Source organism: Schistocerca americana, chromosome 2 (assembly GCF_021461395.2).
Source record: "Schistocerca americana isolate TAMUIC-IGC-003095 chromosome 2, iqSchAmer2.1, whole genome shotgun sequence".
NCBI classification, from domain to species: domain Eukaryota; kingdom Metazoa; phylum Arthropoda; class Insecta; order Orthoptera; family Acrididae; genus Schistocerca; species Schistocerca americana.
This window is the reverse complement of record NC_060120.1, coordinates 129874563-129900952: the sequence shown is the minus strand read 5'-3', so window position 1 is coordinate 129900952 and position 26390 is coordinate 129874563. Positions and strand designations below refer to the sequence as shown.

The 26390-nt window shown below is 37.1% G+C and overlaps 1 protein-coding gene across 5 annotated transcripts in view; it reads right to left on the bottom strand.

Annotated features, from left to right (window-relative positions):
• The window catches only part of LOC124596504 (phospholipid transfer protein C2CD2L), a 575969-nt gene that overhangs the window by 77137 nt on the left and 472442 nt on the right, over window positions 1–26390 (bottom strand). For 3 of the 5 annotated variants that reach the window (XM_047135664.1, XM_047135662.1, XM_047135663.1), the window contains exons 8-11: window positions 24696–24834; window positions 20790–20911; window positions 15891–15917; window positions 12004–12048 (exon numbers count right to left, since the gene is read on the bottom strand). In XM_047135664.1, coding sequence (XP_046991620.1) covers window positions 12004–12048; window positions 15891–15917; window positions 20790–20911; window positions 24696–24834 — 333 coding nt within the window. The remainder of the gene's footprint in view (window positions 1–12003; window positions 12049–15890; window positions 15918–20789; window positions 20912–24695; window positions 24835–26390) is intronic. The other 2 variants (XM_047135665.1, XM_047135666.1) reach the window with 2 other exon arrangements.

Sequence of the window (26390 nt, the reverse complement as noted above, 5' to 3'; positions counted from 1 at the left end):
ATGCTGCTTACTGTTTGTTTCATTTTTTACAACCGTCCACAAGCTTTTCATTTTATTGTTAGATTCCTTTATAAATTTATCATTGTATAATTTTTTTGCTTGTTGGATAACTTTCCTATAGATTGCAAAATAGGTCTTACAATATGACCTAAACTGATCATCTACGTCATGGTGTTTCATGTGATTTTTTAAGTCACGCTTTTTTTGGCTGGAAATCCTTATCCCTTTTGTTACCCATGAGTTTGTGTGTTTGTTTCCGATTTTCCTGGATTTCAGTGGGAATGCAGTATTGAAGTGTTGGAGAAATGTTTCATGGAAGGAATTAAATATGTAGTTTACATCATTTTCTTTATAGACCTCTGCCCAGTTTTCAGCCCTTAACAGATAGTTAAAAAGCCTTATACTATCATCATTAAATTGCCTTTGCATTTTAGTTATTGTGGGATATTGTCCTATGTAATTTAAATTCGCTGTTAGTATTTGGGCTTCATGGTCACTGTAACCTGTGCTGATGACTTCGATTGAGTGGTGCAGTTTGTCTGTGTTTATGAAAATCTGATCTAGAGCTGTTCTTGAATTTTTTGTGATCCTGGTTGGTGTGTTTACAGTTGGGGATAGGTTGAATGAATTTGTAATATTCAACAATTCGTCTTTGTTTTTTCCAGGTGTGAGGAAGTCAATATTAAAGTCTCCACTTATTAATAGATTTTTGTTTAGTGAGTGAATTTTTGTGAGTAGTGCTTCGAGGGAGTGTTTGAAGGTTTGGATGTTTCCATCAGGGGCTCTATATATATTCAGTATCAATAGGTTATAGTCTGTTAAGATAATTAAGGAGAATTCAAAGTCTGTTTCTATTTGCATATTATTGTACTTTGTGAGGCTTTTGTATCTTAAATATTTTTTGACATAGATTGCTGTACCACCTCCCTTACTTTTGTTCCGACAGGAATAACCAGCTAGAGTAAATTCGCCAAGTGGGGTTTTTTTAATTTTGTCTTCTGTTAACCAGTGTTCAGTAATACAGAGAACATCTAAGTGTGGCTTTGTTTTTAGGAAGAGATCTATTTCTAGTAACTTATTAAACATTGACTGCACATTATGGTGTAATATTTTAAAGGATAATAGTGACTGTTTTCCAATGGAATGATTTTTGACACCACTCACCGGGTTTTCTTGTAGTTTTGGTTCATGAAAATTTTGCTCTGCACCTGTTTTCCTTTGGTTTGCTGCTAGCAGGGAGCTACTGGTGTTCTTGCCCATAAAAAATCCTGGCTGTGGACTGGAGGTCTGCGTTTTCGTGTTGAAGATCTTGTCACAGTTTCCAGTGGTGCTGATTTGGAGTGTGGCTGCACATTTTTTGCTGTTTCCACTTGGATGTCGTGGGCTGACTGATTTGTGGCACTTGACGAGATATTTGCATAGGATCTTGTTGGTGACTTAGTGCTGACTGTGGATACCTTCTTCTTTTCTAAAACTGTTTCTGGTGTTTTTCTTGATGACCCTGACTGCATATTCACTTTTGTTGTTGTTACTGATGGCTCTTCAGCTCCTGGTGTTGCTGTTGGTTCAGCTGTAGTATTGCTCATTCTTCTGAGATTGTCCACCAAACTAGCTTCATTGGACCACGAATATGTTTGATGTCCTGGTGTAACACGTTTTATGGCACTTCTTGTTACCAGTGGACTTTTGATGGCATTCAGCAGATTAACACACAGTTTCTTTTTCCCATTTTTATGTAAGTGAAGCCCATGCCTGGTGAAGTCTTTCCGTTGGAGGAAGCTATTTACATCTAAAACTCTGATGTGTTCACTGTAAGATGCCTTCTGCATCAAGTAACTGTTCATTTGGTAGATTTTGCAGTTTTCATTTGGCATGTCATATCTGTACGGTATTGTGCATAGAATTAGTTGTGTGTGCCTAGTTTTTGCGATCGTTTCATCTAGTGATGTCATAAAACCACGTTTTGATCCATTAATATCGTTTGCACCAGCTAAGACGACAACATAATCATTTTGTCCTAGACTAGACGTTTTGTTTTGTATATTGCATGTTGTTTCTTTGAATATAGCATTTGGCTTTATCAAAGATGTAAATTTATAGCTGGTTGTTGAAATTTCGTTCAGTACTTCTGCACAGTTCCTACCGTGACTATCTGAAAGTAACAGTATCTGTTTTTTGTTATTTGTAAGCTGACTCATGTTTGTGTTTGTTTTCAACTTACTGCAGTCATTTTTCTTAACCATTTTTAAATTACACGAGAAGTGTTCAGAAGCACTTTGTAGGTTACCTTTATTTACTGTTTCACATTTTATATGTTCACTCTTACCTTTGTTTATTGTTTCACATTTTTCATGTTCACTCTTCTTCAATGGAGCGTCATTTCTTTCGTTAGTACAAGTATTTAAAACAACATCACTGTACAAATTTCGAACTTTTTCCTTATGTGGCGGTTCAGAAAGGTTTTTGATCATGCTTTCCAGTAGCTGAGCATGTTGTCTTGCGGTTTGAAGTTCTTTCTGCAGTGTTTCTAATACATTGGTTTCGCGATTTTCACGATACATTCCAGTCGCATCTAGATAACCGTTGCACTTTGTTCCACAAGCACACGATATGTTTTCGAGATTTACTTTCGCAAAGCAGTGTGGATGATACCACACATGCATCACTGGGCAAGTTCTAATACCGCTTTTTACTATTTTATCACACGATATGCACTTTGTAGACGCTAAATACTCATGGTTTACCGATTTCAACAACAGCAGCTCTGTGTTATTACTTAATATGCCATTTCAGTATAGCTATATTACAGGCGCATTCCAAGAAGACTGTCGTCGATATGAGTGGCTAGAGTAGCTGCAATGATTAAAACTGCATGTAATACACGCACAGATAACTACACTGTATTCTACAATATGAGTTACTAATGTACAGTACAACACTTCTTAGTCAGCTTGACACCAGTATGTCTAAGGACACAATAATGGAAGTCAGGGTGGCATATAAGAGCAGCTTTTCTCCTCATCTTCATTTGCTGTGTGATACAGCTGGAGCTCAAATGACCCATAAATGAACGAACTTGCACTCGGTAATTGAGTGCCTTGTTTACCCTTTCTCACTATTTTCTAACAGAAAAGATAGAATTCATTGTACCATAATCTGAAACTTCTATTAATTAAACTTGAACAATGGAAAATCCAGAATGGAATAATGACAATATTGTGAAAAGGACAGATTGTTACGCACCGTATAGTAGAGATGTTGAGTTGCTGATGGGCATGACACACAGACTACTAAACATGTAAGCTTTCAGCCAGAAGGCCTTCTTCTGAAGTAGACAACACACACACACACACACACACACACACACACACACACACACACACACATTCATGCCAATGCAGCTCACACATGGATGACCACTGTCTCCAGCTGCTGAGGCCACTCTCTGCAAGCCATTGTAGAGGGACTTCAAAAAGTAAGTTACACATTATTATGGCAGGCCAAGTAACTTTTATTGAATGCGGCACTACATTTCAGAGTGTAACAGATATATGACACTATTTTCCAACACAGTCACCAAGTCTCTGCAAACTACTGTCAGAACGTTCTACCAATCATTCATTTCCTTAATGACAGAAATCTGCTCCTTGGTGATGAAGCCATTCGAGATGAGACATCCTCATTGTTGGAAAATATGTGATAGCTGTGTATCATTTCTTCAATGGCCTGGACATTGTAATCTGTAGTCAATGTTGGCCTTCCTTCCCAATAAGCATCAGCCATGTCTCTGCAACCTTGGTCAAATTGTTGCCATCATTTCACTACAGCTGGGTGTGACACTGCATTTGGTCCACAAACTGACAGAATTTCAATGTGAATGTGTGTAATTTATGTGTTTGCCCATAAGAATCATACTGTCCTACATACTTCAACTTTCAAGTACATTTACAGTTGCTGCACCATTTCACTCACACCCTGGGGTGCACCTGTTAACCATACCACAGCAGAACTACGTCTACAGGAAATCCAGAACATGCACTCTCTCTTCTGACAATGCACCATACTTGCTGTGCAATGACCTTAGCATGGGACAACATGTGTAACTTATGTTTTGAAGTCCCCTCATATCACCAGAAGATAGTACCTTGCACAAGTGTAATTTTCTTCCATTCTCCTTCTACTCTTGGGTGTAAAACAATTGCCTGTGTACTTTTACTTTTGTAAATGTGCTAACACTCTTGATTTTATGAGTGTGACCTTATACAATTTGTACATCAAGAGGAAAGGTTGTAGCATTTGCTTCTAATCTGCTGCAAACACATTTTCAAGAATTTAAAGGTAGTATTTCACAAGATGCATAAGACCTTTCCTGTAATCGTGCATTCAACGAAATTTGTTGGTCATTTGTAACATTCTCATGCTGACCAAATAGTCTCATCATGAAAAGGAAAAACCATCAGACTTCTTCTATTTTTTTCAGTTATACTGGATTCACAAAACACCAGATAAGGTTGAGATTTCAGTATATTATGTGAAGTACCTCTCTTAGAGTTGATATTTGAGCATGTTACATAAATTACCTCTTATGTAAAGAAGCTGTACCTTCTGCAGAATCCTGCCAATAAACTGCAGCCTGACTTTTTGTTTTGTTCTTAATGACAAGATTAATGAAACTGTTTATCTTTTATCGCTCAGACCAGGCATAAGGAGCTACCATATTTATGACATCACTAATTTATGATTTGCCACAATTGCTGTATTCCAACAATACAAAGACATTTATTTTACCTGTATATAAATATGAGATGCCAGTATCACACTTTTCAAAGAAAGCTTTCATACAGACCCTCAGCTTTTTATACTCAGGTGCATCTTCTGGATCCAGATAATTCCTAAAGGTAATGTAGTATGAAAGAAATGTTATAAATGCGACTGAGATAGAAATATACACAATGGCTTGTTACTACATTTGGGAGATGGGGTATACTAAATATGGCCTACACTTGAACATGAGAGGGAAAGATAGGTTGGCTGAGGTTCCTGCGGAAAATGTTCGGAGGCCATCATCACACAAAGCAAGTGATTACTTATGTCAGAGGTACCTTTTTGAAGTTAGAATCAGCATTCGGATGCCCTATTATGAAGGAAGTTAAAACGACAAAAGAGAAACACAAAAGGCATAAGAATGCACAGATTTGGATAGTAAGCTGGAAGACCTTATTTTCGGTTTAGAAAATTTACAGAGCTCAGAAAAGGTAGATGTATTGTGCCTATCTGAGCACCACATAACCACAGGGTTAGAGAAGTTAAATATAAAGGATTATACCCCAGCATCTTACTCTTCTAGAACTAACATGGGTATAGGAGGAATTGTTACATACATGAAGGCAGAACAAACAGAGGTTCAAAACATCAAGACAAGTAGATTTTATAGTGATCAGCACTTGCAAGTGTGTTCTAGTGAACTAATACTGAAAAATCATTCACTTTTAACTGTAATAATTCTCTTTATGAGAAATTTGGATTCTTTATGGTCAGACAGCAGCCAGCAGTTAATAGTCTGTGGTGATTTTAATGGAGACTTTCTAAGGGTTTATGACAGGAAAAAATGATCTGGAAACCTTACTTGTAGGCTATAATTTAATCTCAGTAATTAAGACATTAAGATGCTACATGATAATGTTTTGACTGAAGAAGGAAATAACTGTTTACCCACTAATAAATGCTCTCTTCGATCATGATGTGCTTTTAGATATGAAGTAATAACTGTAAAAAAAATTAATTATATTGTGTAAAGAAAACTTATGTTAAACTGACACATTCCACATCATTACAAAATGTCGTACTCATGATCTATGGAATGAGTATTAATGTAGTGTAATGTGCCTTACAGTATACATAAAAATGTTTTTTATAATAGTTTACAAGAGATGACCTATGGTGAAAATTATAATGAACCAAATGCTAACATATAATTTAATTTAATCCACAACAATTTCAACATTATCTGAAAACAGCTTTCCTCATAAGCTAATCAAAAAGAGCATAAAACAAAAATGTAAAAAACCATGGGTCACTAGAGGGATTAAAGTACTTTGTGAAAGGAAAATGGAGTTTATCTATTGGCAAGTACAAGTAAAGGTCCTTGTGTTGTTTCAAACTACAAAAAATGCTCATAATTACTAAGAAAAGTTATTAAAAAATCAAGGAAAATGCACATTATGTCAGAAACAAGTAATCCTAACAACAGACTTAAGGCTGTATGGAATGTAGTGAAATGAGAGACAGGACAAATGGCCAAGTAACAAGATAACATCACTTTTCAATTAAATGGGAGGATTAAAAATGATGAGTCACAGGTAGCAAATGTATTAAATAATCATTTCTTAAATACAGTAGAAAATGTATGGACAAACAGTTGAAGATCAAAATCAAAACAGTATGTCAAAAAGCAACTCTCATGAAATTCAACCATATGAATGTATAACAAATTTCTCTTTCTGAAATACGGAAGATTATATATTCTCTCAAAAATAAAATCTCACATGGATTTGATGGTGTTTCCAATGGAGTACTAAACATTTGTGCCCATATATTAAGCCCTGTCTATCTCAAATATGTAATGCATCACTTACTCAAGGCATTTTTCCAGAGAGATTGAAATGTGCCACTGTTACGCCCCTCTATATGAAAGGTGGTAGGATTGATGTTGCAAACTACCAACCTGTTTCACTACTCTCATAATTTTCCAAAATTTTTGACAAGGGGACGTATTCTAGAACACCACACCATCTGAGCACCAACAATATCTTCAGTAAATCACATGTTGTAGTTGCTCTATTGAGAATGCCATTTACGCTCTACTCACCAAATTTTACAAGCATTAAATATCAAATTAGCACCAGTTGGCATTTTATGTGACCTATCTAAGGCACTTGACTATGTGAACCACAATATCCTCCAAGATATTCTGAGGTTCTATGCAATAGATGGTATAGCAAACCAATGGATAATGTCATGTCTAACCAAAAGAAAGCAGAAAGTTGTAATTAGTAATTCAATGAATGTGATCGGGGAAGATACCTGTGACTGGGCAGATCACATAAGGGATTTCTCAAGGCTCAATCTCAGGTCTGCCATTGTTCCTCACATATGCAAATGATCTTTCATCTAATATACAACAAGCAGAATTAGTTCTTTTTGTGGGTAACATTAGTATTATAATCAGTTCAAGCACACACCCAGCAACAGAAGAATGGGTAAACAATGTTCTTAAAAGTGTCACCGACTCGTTTGGTCCCACTATCAATTTTAAAAAGATACTTCATATTCAGTTCCGCACATCTAGAGGTATACACCAATGAAGAGTGTAACATATGGTCAAAAAATAATAAATAGTGTAGAAATTTGAGATTCTTAGGTGTGCTACTAATCATAATTTAAACTGGAAAAACATATTTTGGAACTCCGAAAACAACTTACATCAACCACCTTTGCACTCTTTGCAACTATTGAGACATATCAGTAAGTTGATGTATTTTTGCATATTTTCATTCAATAATGTCACATGGAATAATGTTCTGGGGTAGCTCATACTTAAGAAAGAACATTTTCAACACTCAAAAATGTGCTGTAAGAACAATACTTGGGGCTCACCCACACTCATTCTGTAGGCATCTGTTTAAGGAGCTGGGCATTCTGACTACTGCTTCACAGTATATGCATTCCTTCATGAAGTTTGTTGTAAATAATCACTGTGGCTCAAATTGAACAATGATGTACATAAATACAATACCAGAAGAAAACATGACATTCATTAGTCCACATTAAGATTGCCTTCAGCACAAAAAGGAGTGCATAATAATGAATGAAAATTTTTGAATATTTACTCAGTGATATAAAATGTCTGTCAGACAAAAAAGTAAAATTTGAAAATCAACTGAAAAAGTTTCCCCTTGACTATTTATTTTGTTTCATACATGAATTACTATTATCGCAATGTGTGAAAGGTGGCAGGTAGGAATTACTGACTCACATCTGTATATTTAATAACAGTAATAAGAAGGGAACAACTTATAAATTTTCATATTGTAGCCATATTTACAAATTAATCTGTGATGTGAATGTAAAATGATTCATTCCACATCATTATGATTTATGTGCAAATGATCAACAGAACGCAAAACTAACTAACTACTAACTCAATCAAGGTACAAAAATCTGAATCTTCCGAAACTTTTTAGTACTGTAGTATCACTGGAAACTATACTAGCAGCAGATCTCTAGCAGTGTGTTCGTGTGCTTCTATTATGTCCTTTAAATTACATTCAATAGACCAATCACTACACTTACTTCTCTTTTTTCTAATTCAGTTTAAGATCTAATAGCTACATGGAACCAGTTCTAACATGTTGATTGCCAACCATGCCTGGAAATTTATGGCATGGCACCAGTAAAGAGCTAGCTTGTATGAAAAAATAAGAAAAGGGAGAAGAAATATTAAAATTCAATGTCTCAGAAATGAGGTCATTACAGAAGGAGTTCACACATAAAGCAAAATACCAAAACACTCTCCATAAATACACACAATTTTCAGGCCATGGTTGTCTGAGACAAGTTTGGTTAATGACTCTTCTGTCCTGATGCAGTACTGCTTCACAAATATAGCCCAAATCTCCACATTCAAAAAGAAATGTTGATAGGTGGATTGTAATGTTTCCACAGACTTATCTGAATACAAGTTTGTAATAATATATCTAAAAACAAAGATGATGTGACTTACCAAATGAAAGTGCTGGCAGGTCGACAGACACACAAACAAACACAAACATACACACAAAATTCAAGCTTTCGCAACAAACTGTTGCCTCATCAGGAAAGAGGGAAGGAGAGGGAAAGACGAAAGGATGTGGGTTTTAAGGGAGAGGGTAAGGAGTCATTCCAATCCCGGGAGCGGAAAGACTTACCTTAGGGGGAAAAAAGGACGGGTATACACTCGCACACACACACACACACACATATCCATCCACACATATACAGACACAAGCAGACATGATGTCTGATGAGGCAACAGTTTGTTGCGAAAGCTTGAATTTTGTGTGTATGTTTGTGTTTGTTTGTGTGTCTGTCGACCTGCCAGCACTTCCATTTGGTAAGTCACATCATCTTTGTTTTTAGATATATTTTTCCTACGTGGAATGTTTCCCTCTATTATAACCAAGTTTGTAATAAGATTCATTTATTTTGGTGGAAATTAAAAACACACTGCTTTAAAGTGCAACTGACTGTCTCTCCCACCACTCATTAGGTACATTCTATCATTCATTTTCTGCGAGCAGAGGAGGCAATGCCACCAAGATTCATCATCTATTATGTCATGTGTATGAGTATAGGGTTGTGAGTGATGGTTTTGTGAGGCTGTGGTACAAAAAATTCAAGGTTGGTTGCACAGATGTGCATGATGGAAGTGGCTGAGAAAGACATTCAGATGTGATTGATGAACCTGCACAAGATATTAACAAAATTGTGCATGTGGGACACGGGTTCACAATTTCTGAACTTTCTGAAGATGTCCCTCAGGTTTCAAGAACAGCTTTTTCAAGATAGTCACAGAGATGTTAGATTATTATAAGCTTTTTCCAAGGTGAGTGCCAAAATATCTAACTAATGTTTACAAAACTGAAAGAATAGAATCGGTCTTGACAGTCCTTTACTGCTACCATGAAGATGGGGAGGAATACCTAAACAGAATCATGGCTAGGGGTGGGACATTTGTGTAGAATATGACCTCTGAAACTAAGGAATAATCCAAATTGTTGATGTACACTCATTCTATCAATAAGCCAAAACATTCAGACAAACACCGCCAAACCACTAAATGATGGTTACATGGTTTGGGATCACAAAGGAATTTGGACAATAGATTTCTTAAATGAAAAGTATGAGAAATTTTGGAAACACCAAAGGTCAATCCAAAATGAACAATTTGTGATGGTTACTGAGAAATTGTTATCCTTGACAAAGGATGACCCCATACTGTGTATCGAATGAAATAAAAATATAAGACTTTTTGGCTGGATGATTTTTCAACATTCTCTGTACAGTCCAAACTTGACACCAAGCAAATTTCATCTCTTCCCCAAGGTAAGACCTGACTGCCTACTCAGCATTTTGCGACAGACAATAAGCTAAAGAATGTTGTCAATAATGGGCTGGAGGATCACACAGCCTCATTCTTCGATGAAGGGAAAAGAAACCTGGTTGATGGTATGATGAATGCTTGAATTAGGGTGGTGAGTATGTGTAAAAGTGACATCAACATGTAAGTACAGATTGTATATAAAAATTTATCAATTTTTTAATTTTTTAATAGCTAGTCAGAGATAAATTAATGAATGGCTCTCATATTAGGAAGTTCTGCAGAATTTTGTTCTCGAGCAGACCAGTAGACGTTATTCTGAGAATTAAAATCAGTTACTTAACAGGACATGTTTCAGCTGCTGATAGTACCCCTTGCTCCCAACCTGCACAAGAACTGATTTTCTGGAAAATATTTGTTTTTCTCCCAAGAGTGGTTCGAATTTTTTTTTTTTTTTAATCATACTCTTCATAAGAAAGATCATTATCACAAAATAATATTTGAAACACTCTTGTCATCATCTTTGGTCTCTAACTGTTCATTTGTTGGTTTAGTTATTGCTGCATCTCATTCCTGGAGATGCTGACTATTAATCTCATGACATTTTCCTCTTTAAAGATAACAATCATGAAATTTACCACTAAACTTCAAAGAGAGGAATTTCCAATGATAAATATGTAGAATTATTTTTAAATTCACCACAACCTTCAAACTGATTTGTCCAATTTCTATCCACCTCTTTTCCAAAAGACTTTGGTTTGCACTATTATTTAACAGTCTACTATTTGCATAGAGAAGCCCAAGAATTATGATTAATGTGATGTACATCTCAGAATGTGATACTCTAACAATGGAAAATCCAGGATGGAATGTAACAATATTATGAAAAGGATAGTTGCTACTCACCATACAGCGGAGATGCTGAGACGCAGATATGCACAACAAAGAGACTGACACTGTCTATGGTCATATATGTGTGTGTGTGTGTGTGTGTGTGTGTGTGTGTGTGTGTGTGTGTGTGTGTGTGTGTGTGTGTGTGTGTGGAGGGGGGGGGGGGTGTATTGACAAAGACCTTGTTGGTCAAAAGCTTATTTTATGATAGTCTTTAGTTGTGCCTATCTGCAACTCAGCCTCTCCACTATATGGTGAGTAGCAGCTATCCTTTTCATAATACTGTCAGAACATGATAAATCGAGAGAATAAAGATGGCTACTCGCCATATATTGGAGGCATTTAGTGGTCACCATATATTGGAGGCATTCTGATTTCAGAATTTATTCTGCAGTCAGGGAAAAAATAAGGAGGGGAAGAGGGGGCAAGAGGGGGGGGGGGCAGAGGCTGTCAGCTCTGAAGAAGAATCCAGGTTCATGAACTGAGCTACCGTATTCCAGTTCTTGCTTATTTGGCAATCTAAAGCTCAACACTTTTGTTACATTGTTTGGGCTCATCTTTATTCACTCACTGGATTTTATTCTACCAAGTGTTTTCCAGTAGCACAGAAATCACTGTGACACATAAGACTTACGTAACAACAACATATTCAAATTTATGCCTTAACTTGAGTACTTGTGGAATTGTACGATTGACAACATAACCATTAATCAATTTTGATGTTGCTGCCTACTAAGCTGTTGAATAACGAGATGACTTTAAACTATCTAGCATTATTGACAGCTTCAGAATGTGAGAACAAGATGAGCATAAATGTGTGCTATAAACTAAAGCAGTTAGTAATATTACAATGTTTCTTAAAGGTGGGATCCATACTTACAGCTTTTATTGACTCAGGGTTGTAAAGCTGGTTATGGGAAAGGTGTTAGTACTATGTTAGCTGTTGGTAAATGGTATAAATAGTGGCAATCTACCTCATCTGCAACTTCATGCCATCTGCCAGTGTCAGTCTGTTCAACCTGGATGCAGGGACAAAAAAACAACATGAGGAACTATACATGGGTTGAATTATTTGTTACAGAAACATTAATGGATTCTTCTGCCAGGTTAAGAGATACAAATGCTCGTACAAAAAATTAAAAAAATCATGTGACAAAAATAATTACAAAACACACAAAACTTAAGCTTGTATAAATGTACCTATATTTACAGCCAATTCAACACACTACATATTCACTTACAGCATAAGCTACTCTTGCCACTGAAGCATCAATATTTACATGGGGCTTTAATATTAAAACACATTTAGATGCAAAAATAGGTATTATAAAAAAGGACAATCCAAATGTTTTGAAGAAAGGCAGTTTTTTAATAAATAGGAATATGATTTGTGCAAATAAAAAAATAAAAATAAATAAATAAATGGGGGAAGGCAACACAATACAAATACCATTTATCCGATGCATTTTATGTACAACCCCTCCTATATGAATCAAATTCCCTATAAAAGTTCTCTCATAAATCAAATCAGTATGCAAAAATAATCAGTTTTTGAAAATATAACATAACTGGATGGATAAAAAAAAATCTGCTCACCAAGTGGTAGCAGGAGAAAACACTTATAGGACTTAAAGAAATGTGCAAGCTTTCAGAGCAGAAGGATAGAAAGGAAAAGAAGAGGGATGAACGAAAAGGACTGGCAAGGTTTAGGAAACTGGGAGAGAGTTCAGACAATTTCAGGATTGCAGCTGGTCCTCATTGAATGCACTGCACAACTGATGGCCCACCTGAAGATGACTGGGAAGTGCCCAGCTGAAACATCATGCAATGAATTCAGTGACAGCCATCCACAAGTCTGAAATTTGTTTCAACATTCAATTCACTGGGAAAATTTTAAACAGAGAGAGCTTGGAAAAGTCACACTGCACCAGATTTGGACATTGATATTTCCAAATATCATCTGGTGCAGTCCCCAACAAGTCTTTCCTTCTCATCCTGTCCAGTAAGTCTTCTCTGATCTGGGGTTCTGGACGACTTTTCTGAACTCTACCCATTTCCTAAATGTTGCCAGTCCTTTACCTCCATCCCTCTTCCTCCCCCTTCAGCCTTCTGCCAGAAGGAGGAGCCACTGGCTCTGAAAGCTTGCGCATTTCTTTAACCTTTATATGTGTTTTCTCCCACTGTTGCTTGATGAGTAGACTTTTTAACCTATCCAATTACATTAAATCAGTATATGAGTAAGCTTGTTGCAGTAATTAGCTGCAATTTTTATAATTTTACCTTTTTGTTCATAATCATGCAATTGATCTTGAGCAGAACTTGGAAAATTTAACTATGATGACATCACTGATGGGAGAAATCTATCTTTATAATTTTTTTTGTTTCTTAGATTATCTTCATTTATAATCTGAAACTGATGTTCTCTATTTATTATTTTAGCATATTGCTTGTAGAAGTTATATCAATGGACTCATTCAGTTAGATGCACATACTTCTCTGGCAGCAAATACATTTCCAGCACACATTTCAAATTCTATGGTATTTAAGATTTTATATTGTTGATCATTTATCTTGTTCAAATAATATGGGAAGAGTTTTTACTCACCTAATGGCAAAACTGGAACAGCTAGAGACATAAAAGGTACTAAAGGCAATTATAACTGCCTCAAATATTAAATAAGCTCTACTAACTACATTGTATCACCATGACAGTGCACAGTCACTCAGAACCCTCTGCCCCAGTTCGATACTAATTGTCAAAATTACTTATATTTTATCTCCCACTCAAATTTAATTTGACAACCCTTGTCAATGATGTTTTGTCCTTCATGACTAGTTTCTAATGGCTTGTATTTTTTTGTCAACTAGCCTTAGAACCAGTTTAAAATGGAACAATGTCATCAAACAACAGAGCCACACAGTACCGCATCCTTTCCAACAATATATGTAATGTTATTTTATTGGATAGATAAAAAAGCTACTCACCAAGCCGTGTCAGAACACACATGTAAAAGAATGTTGTGATTGGCAAGCTTTCGGAGCCGGTGGCTCCTTCTTCAGACAGAAGGGTTGAAGGAGAACAAAAAAGGGTGAAGGAAAAGGATTGGAGAGATCTAGGAAAAGAGGCAGATTTTGTGAAAGTCACCCAGAACCGAGGGTCAGGGTAGACTTACCATACGGGATGAGAAGGAAAGACTGATTGTTGGGGACTGCATCGGACAAAATTTGAAAACCTCATAACTTAAAGGTGGAAGACGGGTTAATATCCAAGACAGAGATAACTACTAAAACATCGTGCATGAGTTAATAGGTGTGAAAAGCCAACTATATTGTATGTAACAATTATCAATTAGGATGAGTGGGCATAGGCAGAGGGTGTATACTGGCAACTCACAATATCCTGTTGCAGAGTATGCTCTACAATATGACACTCGTGACCTCGGTGCCTGTTTCACTACACATGCCATCTGGATTCTTCCCCCAGACACCAGTTTCTCAGAGCTCAGCAGGTGGGAACAAGCACTACAACGTGTCCTTGGTTCTTGCCACCCACCTGGCCTTAATTTATGTTAATTTCTTCTGTCTCAGCTTTTCTTCACTGTAACTACTCTTTGACTCTCTCTGTTTTAGTTTTCTACATCTTTCATTGTCTTTCCCATCTATTTTTCAGTGTCCCTCCCCCCCTCCCTCCCCTGTCCCACCTCTGTTACATACAATGCACTTAGATTTTCACTCTTATTAACTCGTGCACGGTGCTTTAGTAGAAATCTCTCTCTTGCATATTACCCTATCTTCCACCTTTAAGCTCTCAGGTTTTCAAATCTCATCTGATGCAGTCCCCAACAATCAGTCTTTCCTTCTCATACCATAGGTAAGTCTCCCCTGACCCACAGTTCTGGGTGACTTTCCCGAAACCTACCCCTTTTCCTAGACCTCTCCCGTCCTTTTCCTTCACCCTTCTTCTTTCCCCTTCAACCCTTCTGTCTGAAGAAGGAGCTACTGGCTCCAAAAGCTTGCCAATCCCAACAGTCTTTTATGTGTGTGTTCTGCCGCCACTTGGTGAGTAGATTTTTTATCTATCCAGTTAAATAATTTAAAGTGTAACTCCTCTGATTTGTGAACAATTCCTTTCACTTTTGCTCATGGTTACAAAACTATAGACTTTAAAAATTACACTTCAATAACCATAATCTTCTGTGTGTCTGTTAAACTTGTGTTAATAAAAATAAACTAGTTATTGATTTCAGAGTGTGTGTTTGATGAGAAGCATTCTTCTTCTGTCTTAATTTTTTTCAGTCTTTATTCTTAATTTCTTTTTTTCCATCATTGCAAATACATGATCCTCTATCTTTCCTTATTGTTATTTGAGGTTATCATTCATCATGCCCTGATTCAGTTAGCACATCAATTTTATTTCTTTTCGAGCATATGCCTGTATATTACTCCTCCAGTTTCTTCACTGATCCTCTGCTTTTTTAGCATTTTTGCTATGACCAAATTTTTACTGTGATTTTATAAATTTGTTCCATTATCTGTGAATTTTTAATTTTATACCCTCCATAAGTAAGCTAAATATATCAAAGAGGTGTCATTCAAAAGAACTGGTAGCTCTATGAATTGTCTCACAATACTATAAGAAATGATATTCTAATGTTTTAAAGGAAATCACTTTTCATTTTTTTTTTATCTCATAACATTTGCCACCCAAAATTTTCACAATGGGTTTGACTTCAGGAGTTAATACTCAAACACCTTTTTAAATTAAATACAAAAGCTAATTACAATCAACAGTTTCATTAGAAATTTGCAAGTTTTAAATACAGCATTTTTCTACAAAGTAAGGGAATCTGAATCATCTTACCTTCACCAGCTGCCTGTGTTGTGGCTCCTGAATATGCCCAAAGGAGCAACAAGAAAACAACACACAATTAGTAGAGAATATCAACTATCAATCAACAAGCAGGTTTCATTGCATCACTCTTCATAATAACACAACACAGCAAGTATGAAAGCAGACAGGGATAAAACATTATTACTATCACATAATTAATGAAGAATGTTAAGGACATGGATATTGAAGCCAAAAAGTTTACTGCTTTCATAAGGTGTAAAGGAACTTTCTCCACATGCAGCACTACCAAGAAGGTATTCTCATATAAAAGGTGAATACAGGAGTACAAACACACTGATCAAGCAAATTTAATGCTGAAGTGGGATGTAAACCAAACCCAAAAGAGCAATGGTTTGATTTTTGGAGAACATTCTGAAAGTAACATAAATAAACAAATGGCTGATTTAACAAAACAAGGGTTCAGAGTTACCTGGATATGGCTTCTGAACTATTTCATATCTTCAAAAATAATGATTTTAATGAGTTGTGTAGCAAACAAAATATCAAGCACACAGTAACCCGTAATTGTATTTCTTTTTGTGCATTTAGGGCTGTGTGAGAGGAGTTAGGATCTGAATGAAGGATAATGAATGAGTCCAGGATGAAAGAGTGACATATCCTTATGTGAGACCTATAGTTAACTTAATATTGCTAATCCTGCCATTGTTTATCCAGAGGCTGAACACCAGTCTTTGCTTCTACCACATTAACTAACAGTTCCAGGTCCTTGTGCCAGGTCACTCCTCTCTTAACACAGGCATTCGTCAATTTCTCCGTTGTTCTCCTTATGGAGAGCACAACTTACTAATCACGAATATTTTAACATGGAATATTTTAACATGGTAATCTTAAGCTTTCAAATACGAACCCATCTCATTGCATCTTCTGTCAACTGTCTTATCCATTTATAATCATAAGACAAACAAATCATTACATTTAACATAAAAAATGAGAGAGTTCATTTCCTCATATGATAAATGAGTAACCTTCTTTTTCACTGTCAATGTTATCACAATCTGTGATCTTCACACTTGATAAGACCCACTGTCTGTTTTTAACTAATTAATGTAGCACCTCTGTTTGAACTTACAGTGATTACAGGTGATAGCTTAAGGACGGTGTTATAGTCACAAAACTAGAACATGCTGGGGTACATTAAAAGAATGTACGTCTAATGGTATATCACACTGTTAACAGTGCGACATGCTTGAAGATCAAGCTGTAATTGCTTCAGTATGAATTGCAAATAAATTAAATCAATAAATACAGCTGAGTAGAAAGGTGGTAACAGAATAGCCTTTGTTATCCATAACAAAAGATTTCACAGCTGATGCCACCAATTTTCAGTGCAATGGAAGCAACAAGATTAAGAGTTTTTGTTCATACAGACAACCAAGTTGAGGATTAGCACCTTCTGGAAAGTTAGAAAATTTATCATAAGGCAATGTGACAGGAAAGAGTGGAGTGTCTCAACCTAAATATTCAACACTAGGAAAGAACTGAAACTAAAACAATAACTTGAAGAAATTCTGCTATAAGATAACAGAGAGGCATAAGGTGCATATCTAGAAGAATACTAATTTAGACTATCACTTAGCAATACCATTACCAATGTCGGAATATTGATAGATACTGGTGTAAATATTGGTTGTTTTAACTCAAGTATTTTATCACCATGAAGAACTGCTTTTTGTCAGCAGAAGCAGAGTTCTAGAACTGTGTAGGGTCAGATGAAGAAAGAAATAAAGATCATTAGCTAGCTAAACTAAAAATAAATCAAAAGCCTTTGCCTGAAACATTTTATGCCCAGAATACAGATGATAAATATGATCTGTATCTCAGTATGTTAACTTATTTTTATGTTGTTTAGCCTCAAAATCAAAACTAGGCAGTGGGGAAAAGCAATAGATTACTAAAAATTATGAGAACACAATAGAAAAATACATTGAATAACTGAGATATTGACACAAGCAGTTGGAAAATAATTGCAGGAAACTAATAAATGCCCTCATAATGAAGAAAGCTGAAAGCAGCTGAGAATGTTATCAGTTGTGAAACAAGTGATAATTTTGTAAAGGATCAAATAGAAGTCATGTCAATGAGAATTATAAAAAACAGTAATTACAGATGGTAAATTGCAGGCATTTTCAAATATTACCAAGTAGGCATGCTAGAAAATTTAATAGAAAAGTAGCATTCTACAAGTAAACTGTCCTATAAGCTACCACTAAAACAATGCATCTCAGTGTTCTGAATGTAACTTCAAAATAGGACCTGTAAAAAAAGGTACAGAAATTAAAGGCAAGGAACACTCTGGTGGTGATGAAATTCAAAACAGTCTAATATAGCATGTCGCTGATGAAGCACTTACATCATTGATGAGCATAGTAATAGTTCTTTCGTGCAAGAATATTTCCGAAAAGACTGAAAATAAGCAAGTTTGTACCAACATGCACAAAAAGTAACAAGGATTTTAATAACTACAAGCTTGTCTCTCAAATACATAGATTCTCAAAAATCTTAGAAATATTCATGTAGCATAGATTTTTTCTCTGTCTGAATAAGAACAATGTTCTATGTACAACTTAGAACGGCAATAGAAAGTGAAAATTAACAGAAAAAGCAACAATCAGTATAATTATACAGTCATTAGATGACAGCAGAGTATGTGTTTCTCTGGATTTCTTAGCAGATTAAAATCATGTGCTGGACTAGTACCTTTGCCTTATGTGTATGATGCACTTAATAAATGAGCTATCCAAGAAAAACTTGCAAGCTACCATAACAGCTTTTATTCTGGTAGTACCTCTCTCAACTTTAAAACTCAACAGGAACTCTTCTTGAGGAAGCTGACAACAATAGGGATATTCTTGAAATAAATCTTGTGGCTAAATCGTTTAATAGAAGATATCCTTCACATAAGTGCCAATCTACCAATGTATGTACAAGACCTGTATAGTTGAGAAGTAGGAGAAAGGTGCTGGTGCTACTGCAGTGGTGAAAGATTATGAGCCAAGCCTGGGCAGTTTACTTGCCAAGAGCATTACACACGGAAGTCTTGGGTTCAGCTCTTTATTTCTGCTGACTGAGTACATTAAGTAAAAACTCTGAACTGGAATAGTTTGAGTGAAAAGTACACACTACAACATGATAACTTATAGAAAATGAACTGAATGTGTCCATGGTATTCCACATTAGAGAGAAGAGAGAAGCTATAGATGAAACAAAGTTGTAGGAAGCAATGGTCAAAAGATTCTTAAGTATTACTTCAAATAATGATGTTAGATGGGAAATTTTCAAGAATACCTGCACAATTAGGCCCTGTTTTATTCATAATAGTCGACGTCTACTATCTGCCCACAAACAACTTCTGTATGATGGACCCTTTACACTATACAACTATTTGAACAAGAGAATGGAATCAGACTGAGTAATGAGGAAAAACTTTGGCATTTTAATTTTACTATTTTTCTGAGCACATATAAAACAAAAGCATCTCTCTCTCTTTCTCTCTCCCTCTCTATCCTAACATTTATCCTGTCATACAGGGTCAACTGTTTTCATGATTTAGCAGATTTATTTTATAACTTTGTGGCCAAACACCATTACTGTTGCTACAGTTGTCAGTTAGCCTAAGAGAGAGAGGATGTGTACTATCTGTCTGTGAAGGGCATAAACTTTGTTCTGTGAGTTAACAAATTTTAACTTCTGGTGTGTCTTAACTGGCCAGCCTAGCATTTGCCTACACAAGTCTGGACACTTCCTACAAACCTCACTCAAGCTGGCTAGTTTAACATATCAGAGGTCTCGCAAGTTAGCGTGCTGCACATTAAGCTATATGAGGAGGGCCTATAAAACAATGTAATAATTAATAAAAATAACACATAATTCAATCAAAAACAAATGTACACATTCATAAAACCATGAATAAAAACCAATTAAGACATGTACTGCACCCAATGAGAAATCATAACAGTATTTGGAACCATATTAATAATATGCATGGTTTGCAATACATCAGGTGTGAGATATTTGTCTTTGAATAACTCCAAAAATAGTAGGTGCAATAAGAACCAAACCATATTAAGAACTACCTAACCAAATAAATTAAATTCGTACAGTAATAAATAATGTTATTGGATAAATTAGCAAATACTTCATAACTGGTCACTAAATTTTTATACTTATTAATCATAAATCATTTAAGAAGCTATGCAGCATCGTCAAGTGACAGTTTTGGTTTCTTGTTCAGTAGCATTGCTCTAAAAATCAAAATTGTCACTGATGTTGGAGTAAAAGTGCCTGAATGTATCAAAATTAATTAATACTAAAATTTAGTGACTGGTTACAAATACTTTGCTTATGTATAGTTTTAACAAACAATCAAAGATTCTGACTGTGTGAAAATGGGTGTGTGTAAAATAAAGTTGTTCAAACAATGGAAAGTCTGGGATAGAATAACAAAAACATGGAAATGCCAGATTGCTACTTACCACATAGGGGAGGTGTTGAGTCATAAACCGACACAATGAAAAAGAATGCTAGAAATATTTCAGCTATTGGACAATGTTCTCCTTCGGAAGTAAAAAACTCACACATTCATAAAAGGGCAACTCACTCCGTCTCTGGGTGCTAAGGCCTATCTGCCCAGCCTTTGTGGCCAGAGACAGTGGCCATGTGTGTGAGTTGTTCTTGTGTGAATATGTGTGTGTTTTCTACTCACTTGCTCTATGTGGTGAGGAGCACTCTATGCTTCCCATATTGTTGTTATAAACTTGGTTCAGAGAGATATGATGATTAGCAATTGAATCATGTCAAACCAATTTTCAAATTTTCCTGTATATATGTGAGCATTGCCTTTTTACTTACTCTCTGCACACTGTGTATTATTAAAGTGCTTTTGCTTGTTTGAGTGGGACCAGTACGATTTCTCATTTCCAGCTCTTTGAGAGCTGAATCAGTGACAGCTTCACCACCATTTGTTAAGTTCTCTGCAAAAAAGATGGAAACTTCAGGTCTTATGATGAAATACTATTCTAAAATGCTGTCTGCTATGTGTATTCTTTAAGACTGAAGATACTCTGAAATAAATGTTAGAATTTATAACACATTAGGCTGTTTATCTTAACAAATAAATGAACTGAAGTTAATCATCTGATGAAATCAGTTTCTTGCTGCCAAACTACAAGACGATGAGCACACAACCATATATTGAGTTAATGGCTTGAATCCCGACCATGGTGCCTGGTTTTGCACTGTGGCATTGCGCCCTAGTGAAATTCTTTTAAACCATGAAAGCCCAGTCTAATAAACAGCCAAGGAATAAATTGCAAATCAGCAATAAATGTGCAACATTAAACGAGATGAAATAGGAATAGTCCTTCAGAACAAATATGTACCCAGACACCAATACTAAGACTGACCCTCAATTTTATTTAGCCTGAGAAGCAAGTCCTATTGAATGGTGGCCTTATACAGGATAATATTACACATACTGAAAGAAATAAGATTTGAAATAGCAGTGCTATCAGTGCAAACAGAGTGTACAAAGGTAATGTTTAACTTGTACCAATGGCATTATGAAGTGCTCCAGATTGTTTTACTGGAAAAATTCCCCACATTTAACAATTCATCAAGTCTCTCTCAATAACTAATTCATCAAAAACAAAGTTCAGTATCTTAAGTCCATATTAGCACACAATGAAGTTGCAATGAAATGACTACGTCCAAATTAACTGCACACTAAGCTACCACTTAACACACACAGCTCATAGGCTGCACAAGATCTTAACACGTTACCTCACCAAGAACACTGACCAAAAGACAATAAGTATTCCAATTATATACATTATATCTTTGAACAACCGCACATGAATATAATTTCATTACAGGTAAATATCACCAAACAATCAACTTTAAGTTACATTTCACAATTCATATAAATGGAATGGCAATTGCTAGTCAAATGTGCTACTTTATTCTCTCTTGCTGATTTCACACTATATTGTTCAAATAACTTCCTTACACCTACTAATTCCCAAATTACTTGTAAAATAAACATAAACAATTAAAAACAGTAGTACAAATAATTCATGCATAGACTAACCTACTTGTGTAGCTTCACAGAACTCTTTATTTTGGAACTCAATAATACCAATTCAGTATTTTATTAATAACAAATTGCTGGTTTGTTGGTATGTCTAATATGCTGATATTGTAGCTGATTTCAATAACTAGAAAAATAGTGTATCGTATTCATACAAAACATATATGTTTTATTTGTTGTTTTTGTTATAAACAATTTTACACATGAATATCAATAACTTTAATTCTATTTGTTATATAAATTTGGCACTAATTTTACTGAACTCTTATCTTTATTGCAGTCTCAATGCTGTAATCAGATTTTCTGTAGCTTTACTGTTTACAGTGAATATATTAGCTTTAGTTTTTGGGTCACAATCTCACCATATTGCACAGTATTCATAATCATGTGGTGGCTCAGTTTTACTCTTCGTCCCCCTGCAGGGAAACCTAGGTGGCTTCCGCTTACTGGCACACTAGATACCTGCCCAACTCCTTGCTTGGCTTGTTCCAGCCCGTTGGATCTCTGGATGGCTTGTTCCAGCCCCTTTGACCTCTGGATGCCTCTCTGTTACCTATCTGGCCCAGCCACTACACTGCCACATCTCAGCTACATATCACTCAACCAAACCTTCCATCTTTGATCAGTTTATGTTACAACCTATGCTTGTAACATTACTAAATAATTATTGAAGGCAACACTAATTCATAAAAGATAGTATTCCTCATTATTTGTTGCGTATCAACCTCATCTCATGTTCCACACTTCATGTCAGATGCCTCAAGTCATACACTCTATTCCAAATGTCTAGAGTGTTTTTGTACCTCATGAAACGGAAGTTCATTTTTGATTAAGGTAACTAGATTATAGACCTTGAGTGTCCCTCTACCTATCAAGTTTTTTAAAAATATATATCTGGTAGGGAGCATATACACTCCTGGAAATTGAAATAAGAACACCGTGAATTCATTGTCCCAGGAAGGGGAAACTTTATTGACACATTCCTGGGGTCAGATACATCACATGATCACACTGACAGAACCACAGGCACATAGACACAGGCAACAGAGCATGCACAATTTCGGCACTAGTACAGTGTATATCCACCTTTCGCAGCAATGCAGGCTGCTATTCTCCCATGGAGACGATCGTAGAGATGCTGGATGTAGTCCTGTGGAACGGCTTGCCATGCCATTTCCACCTGGCGCCTCAGTTGGACCAGCGTTCGTGCTGGACGTGCAGACCGCGTGAGACGACGCTTCATCCAGTCCCAAACATGCTCAATTGGGGACAGATCCGGAGATCTTGCTGGCCAGGGTAGTTGACTTACACCTTCTAGAGCACGTTGGGTGGCATGGGATACATGCGGACGTGCATTGTCCTGTTGGAACAGCAAGTTCCCTTGCCGGTCTAGGAATGGTAGAACGATGGGTTCGATGACGGTTTGGATGTACCGTGCACTATTCAGTGTCCCCTCGACGATCACCAGTGGTGTACGGCCAGTGTAGGAGATCGCTCCCCACACCATGATGCCGGGTGTTGGCCCTGTGTGCCTCGGTCGTATGCAGTCCTGATTGTGGCGCTCACCTGCACGGCGCCAAACACGCATACGACCATCATTGGCACCAAGGCAGAAGCGACTCTCATCGCTGAAGACGACACGTCTCCATTCGTCCCTCCATTCACGCCTGTCGCGACACCACTGGAGGCGGGCTGCACGATGTTGGGGCGTGAGCGGAAGACGGCCTAACGGTGTGCGGGACCGTAGCCCAGCTTCATGGAGACGGTTGCGAATGGTCCTCGCCGATACCCCAGGAGCAACAGTGTCCCTAATTTGCTGGGAAGTGGAGGTGCGGTCCCCTACGGCACTGCGTAGGATCCTACGGTCTTGGCGTGCATCCGTGCGTCGCTGCGGTCCGGTCCCAGGTCGACGGGCACGTGCACCTTCCGCCGACCACTGGCGACAACATCGATGTACTGTGGAGACCTCACGCCCCACGTGTTGAGCAATTCGGCGGTACGTCCACCCGGCCTCCCGCATGCCCACTATACGCCCTCGCTCAAAGTCCGTCAACTGCACATACGGTTCACGTCCACGCTGTCGCAGCATGCTACCAGTGTTAAAGACTGCGATGGAGCTCCGTATGCCACGGCAAACTGGCTGACACTGACGGCGGCGGTGCACAAATGCTGCGCAGCTAGCGCCATTCGACGGCCAACACCGCGGTTCCTGGTGTGTCCGCTGTGCCGTGCGTGTGATCATTGCTTGTACAGCCCTCTCGCAGTGTCCGGAGCAAGTATGGTGGGTCTGACACACCGGTGTCAATGTGTTCTTTTTTCCATTTCCAGGAGTGTATTTATCATTGCTCCTATATCTGGACTTTACATTTTACACAGTTCTCTTGTAATTTACTTTGCATGCACTCATTGTGCATCTTTCTGCATTTTGATAAGATGTTGTTAATAAGTATCTTCAACTATGACATCATAGCTCCAAATTATGACACTGGAGGTGAGGTACTTGTTAAACTAATGTGTGGGCTATGTAATTGCTGTCTTGGTACAAAACATCCATTTTCTGTACTACTTTATCAAGATTAGAGTCAGAGCTAATTAAAATTCCACTTGATTGAAACTAGGGACAGAACCAGCCAAAAGTTAATAAAATTACTAATGTAAATTCTACATACCTTGTGTATCTGGTCTTGAGAAAACTGTTTTTGTTGTTGTTATCACACCACCTGATGGTGAAACAGTTCTCAGTGTTTCTTTCAACTTGTATGGTTTGTCGCCCAAAAGTGGAATATCAGGTCCTTCAATGAACAAGAACTGAAAGAGTTCAAGAACACATGAAGAACTGTAAAAAGTCTCCAAAAACATGAAATAATATATGCAAAGACAAGTTAAACACAATTTATTTATTTGAATGCTCTTAATTGCTCTACTCACTACCTGTTAAACAGAACACCAGTAACAATGATGTTTGTTCTTAGTAAGCAATTGGTTTGTGAAGAGAATGGTATGTTATAACACAAATCTGTCAATATTTTGACAAAACTCTCTCCAAATAGTGAAGGGGCTATTTACAAGTGCTGGTGTGATATCCTTGGGTCCAATATTACACACTTCCTTTAGTAAAATAATTTAATTGTATAGATAAAAAATCTACTCACCAAGCAGTGGCAGAACACGCACATAAAAGAAGGTTATAGTATGGTGAGCTTTTGGTGCCAGTGGCTCCTTCTTCAGGCAGAAAGGTTGAAGAGGAAGGAAGAGGGTTAAGGAAAAGGACTGGAGAGATCTAGGAAAAGGGGAGATTTCAGGAAAGACACTCATAACTGTGGGTCATGGGAGACTTGCCTGATGGGATGGGAAGGAAAGACTGATTGATATTATATTCGAGTATAATGACTTTCCTGGAGACTAGAAATCTACTCTGTAGGAATCAGCATGGGTTTCGAAAAAGACGGTCGTGTGAAACCCAGCTCGCGGTATTCGTCCACAAGACTCAGAGGGCCATAGACACGGGTTCACAGGTAGATGCCGTGTTTCTTGACTTCCGCAAGGCGTTCAATACAGTTCCCCACAGTCGTTTAATGAACAAAGTAAGAGCATATGGACTATCAGACCAATTGTGTGATTGGATTGAGGAGTTCCTAGATAACAGAACGCAGCATGTCATTCTCAATGGAGAGAAGTCTTCCAAAGTAAGAGTGATTTCAGGTGTGCCACAGGGGAGTGTCATGGGATCGTTGCTGTTCACAATATACATAAATGACCTGGTGGATGACATCGGAAGTTCACTGAGGATTTTTGCAGATGATGCTGTGGTGTATCGAGAGGTTGTAACAATGGAAAATTGTACTGAAATGCAGGAGGATTTGCAGCGAATTGACGCATGGTGCAGGGAATGGCAATCGAATCTCAATGTAGACAAGTGTAATGTGCTGCGAATACATAGAAAGATAGATCCCTTATCATTTAGCTACAAAATAGCAGGTCAGCAACTGGAAGCAGTTAATTCCATAAATTATCTGGGAGTACGCATTAGGAGTGATTTAAAATGGAATGATCATATAAAGTTGATTGTCGGTAAAGCAGATGCCAGACTGAGATTCATTTGAAGAATCCTAAGGAAATGAAATCAGAAAACAAAGGAAGTAGGTTACAGTATGCTTGTTCACCCACTGCTTGAATACTGCTCAGCGGTGTGGGATCCGTACCAGATAGGGTTGATAGAAGAGATAGAGAAGATCCAATGGAGAGCAGCGCGCTTCGTTACAGGATCATTTAGTAATTGCGAAAGCGTTACGGAGATGATAGATAAACTTCAGTGGAAGACTCTGCAGGAGAGACGCTCAGTAGCTCGGTACGGGCTTTTGTTA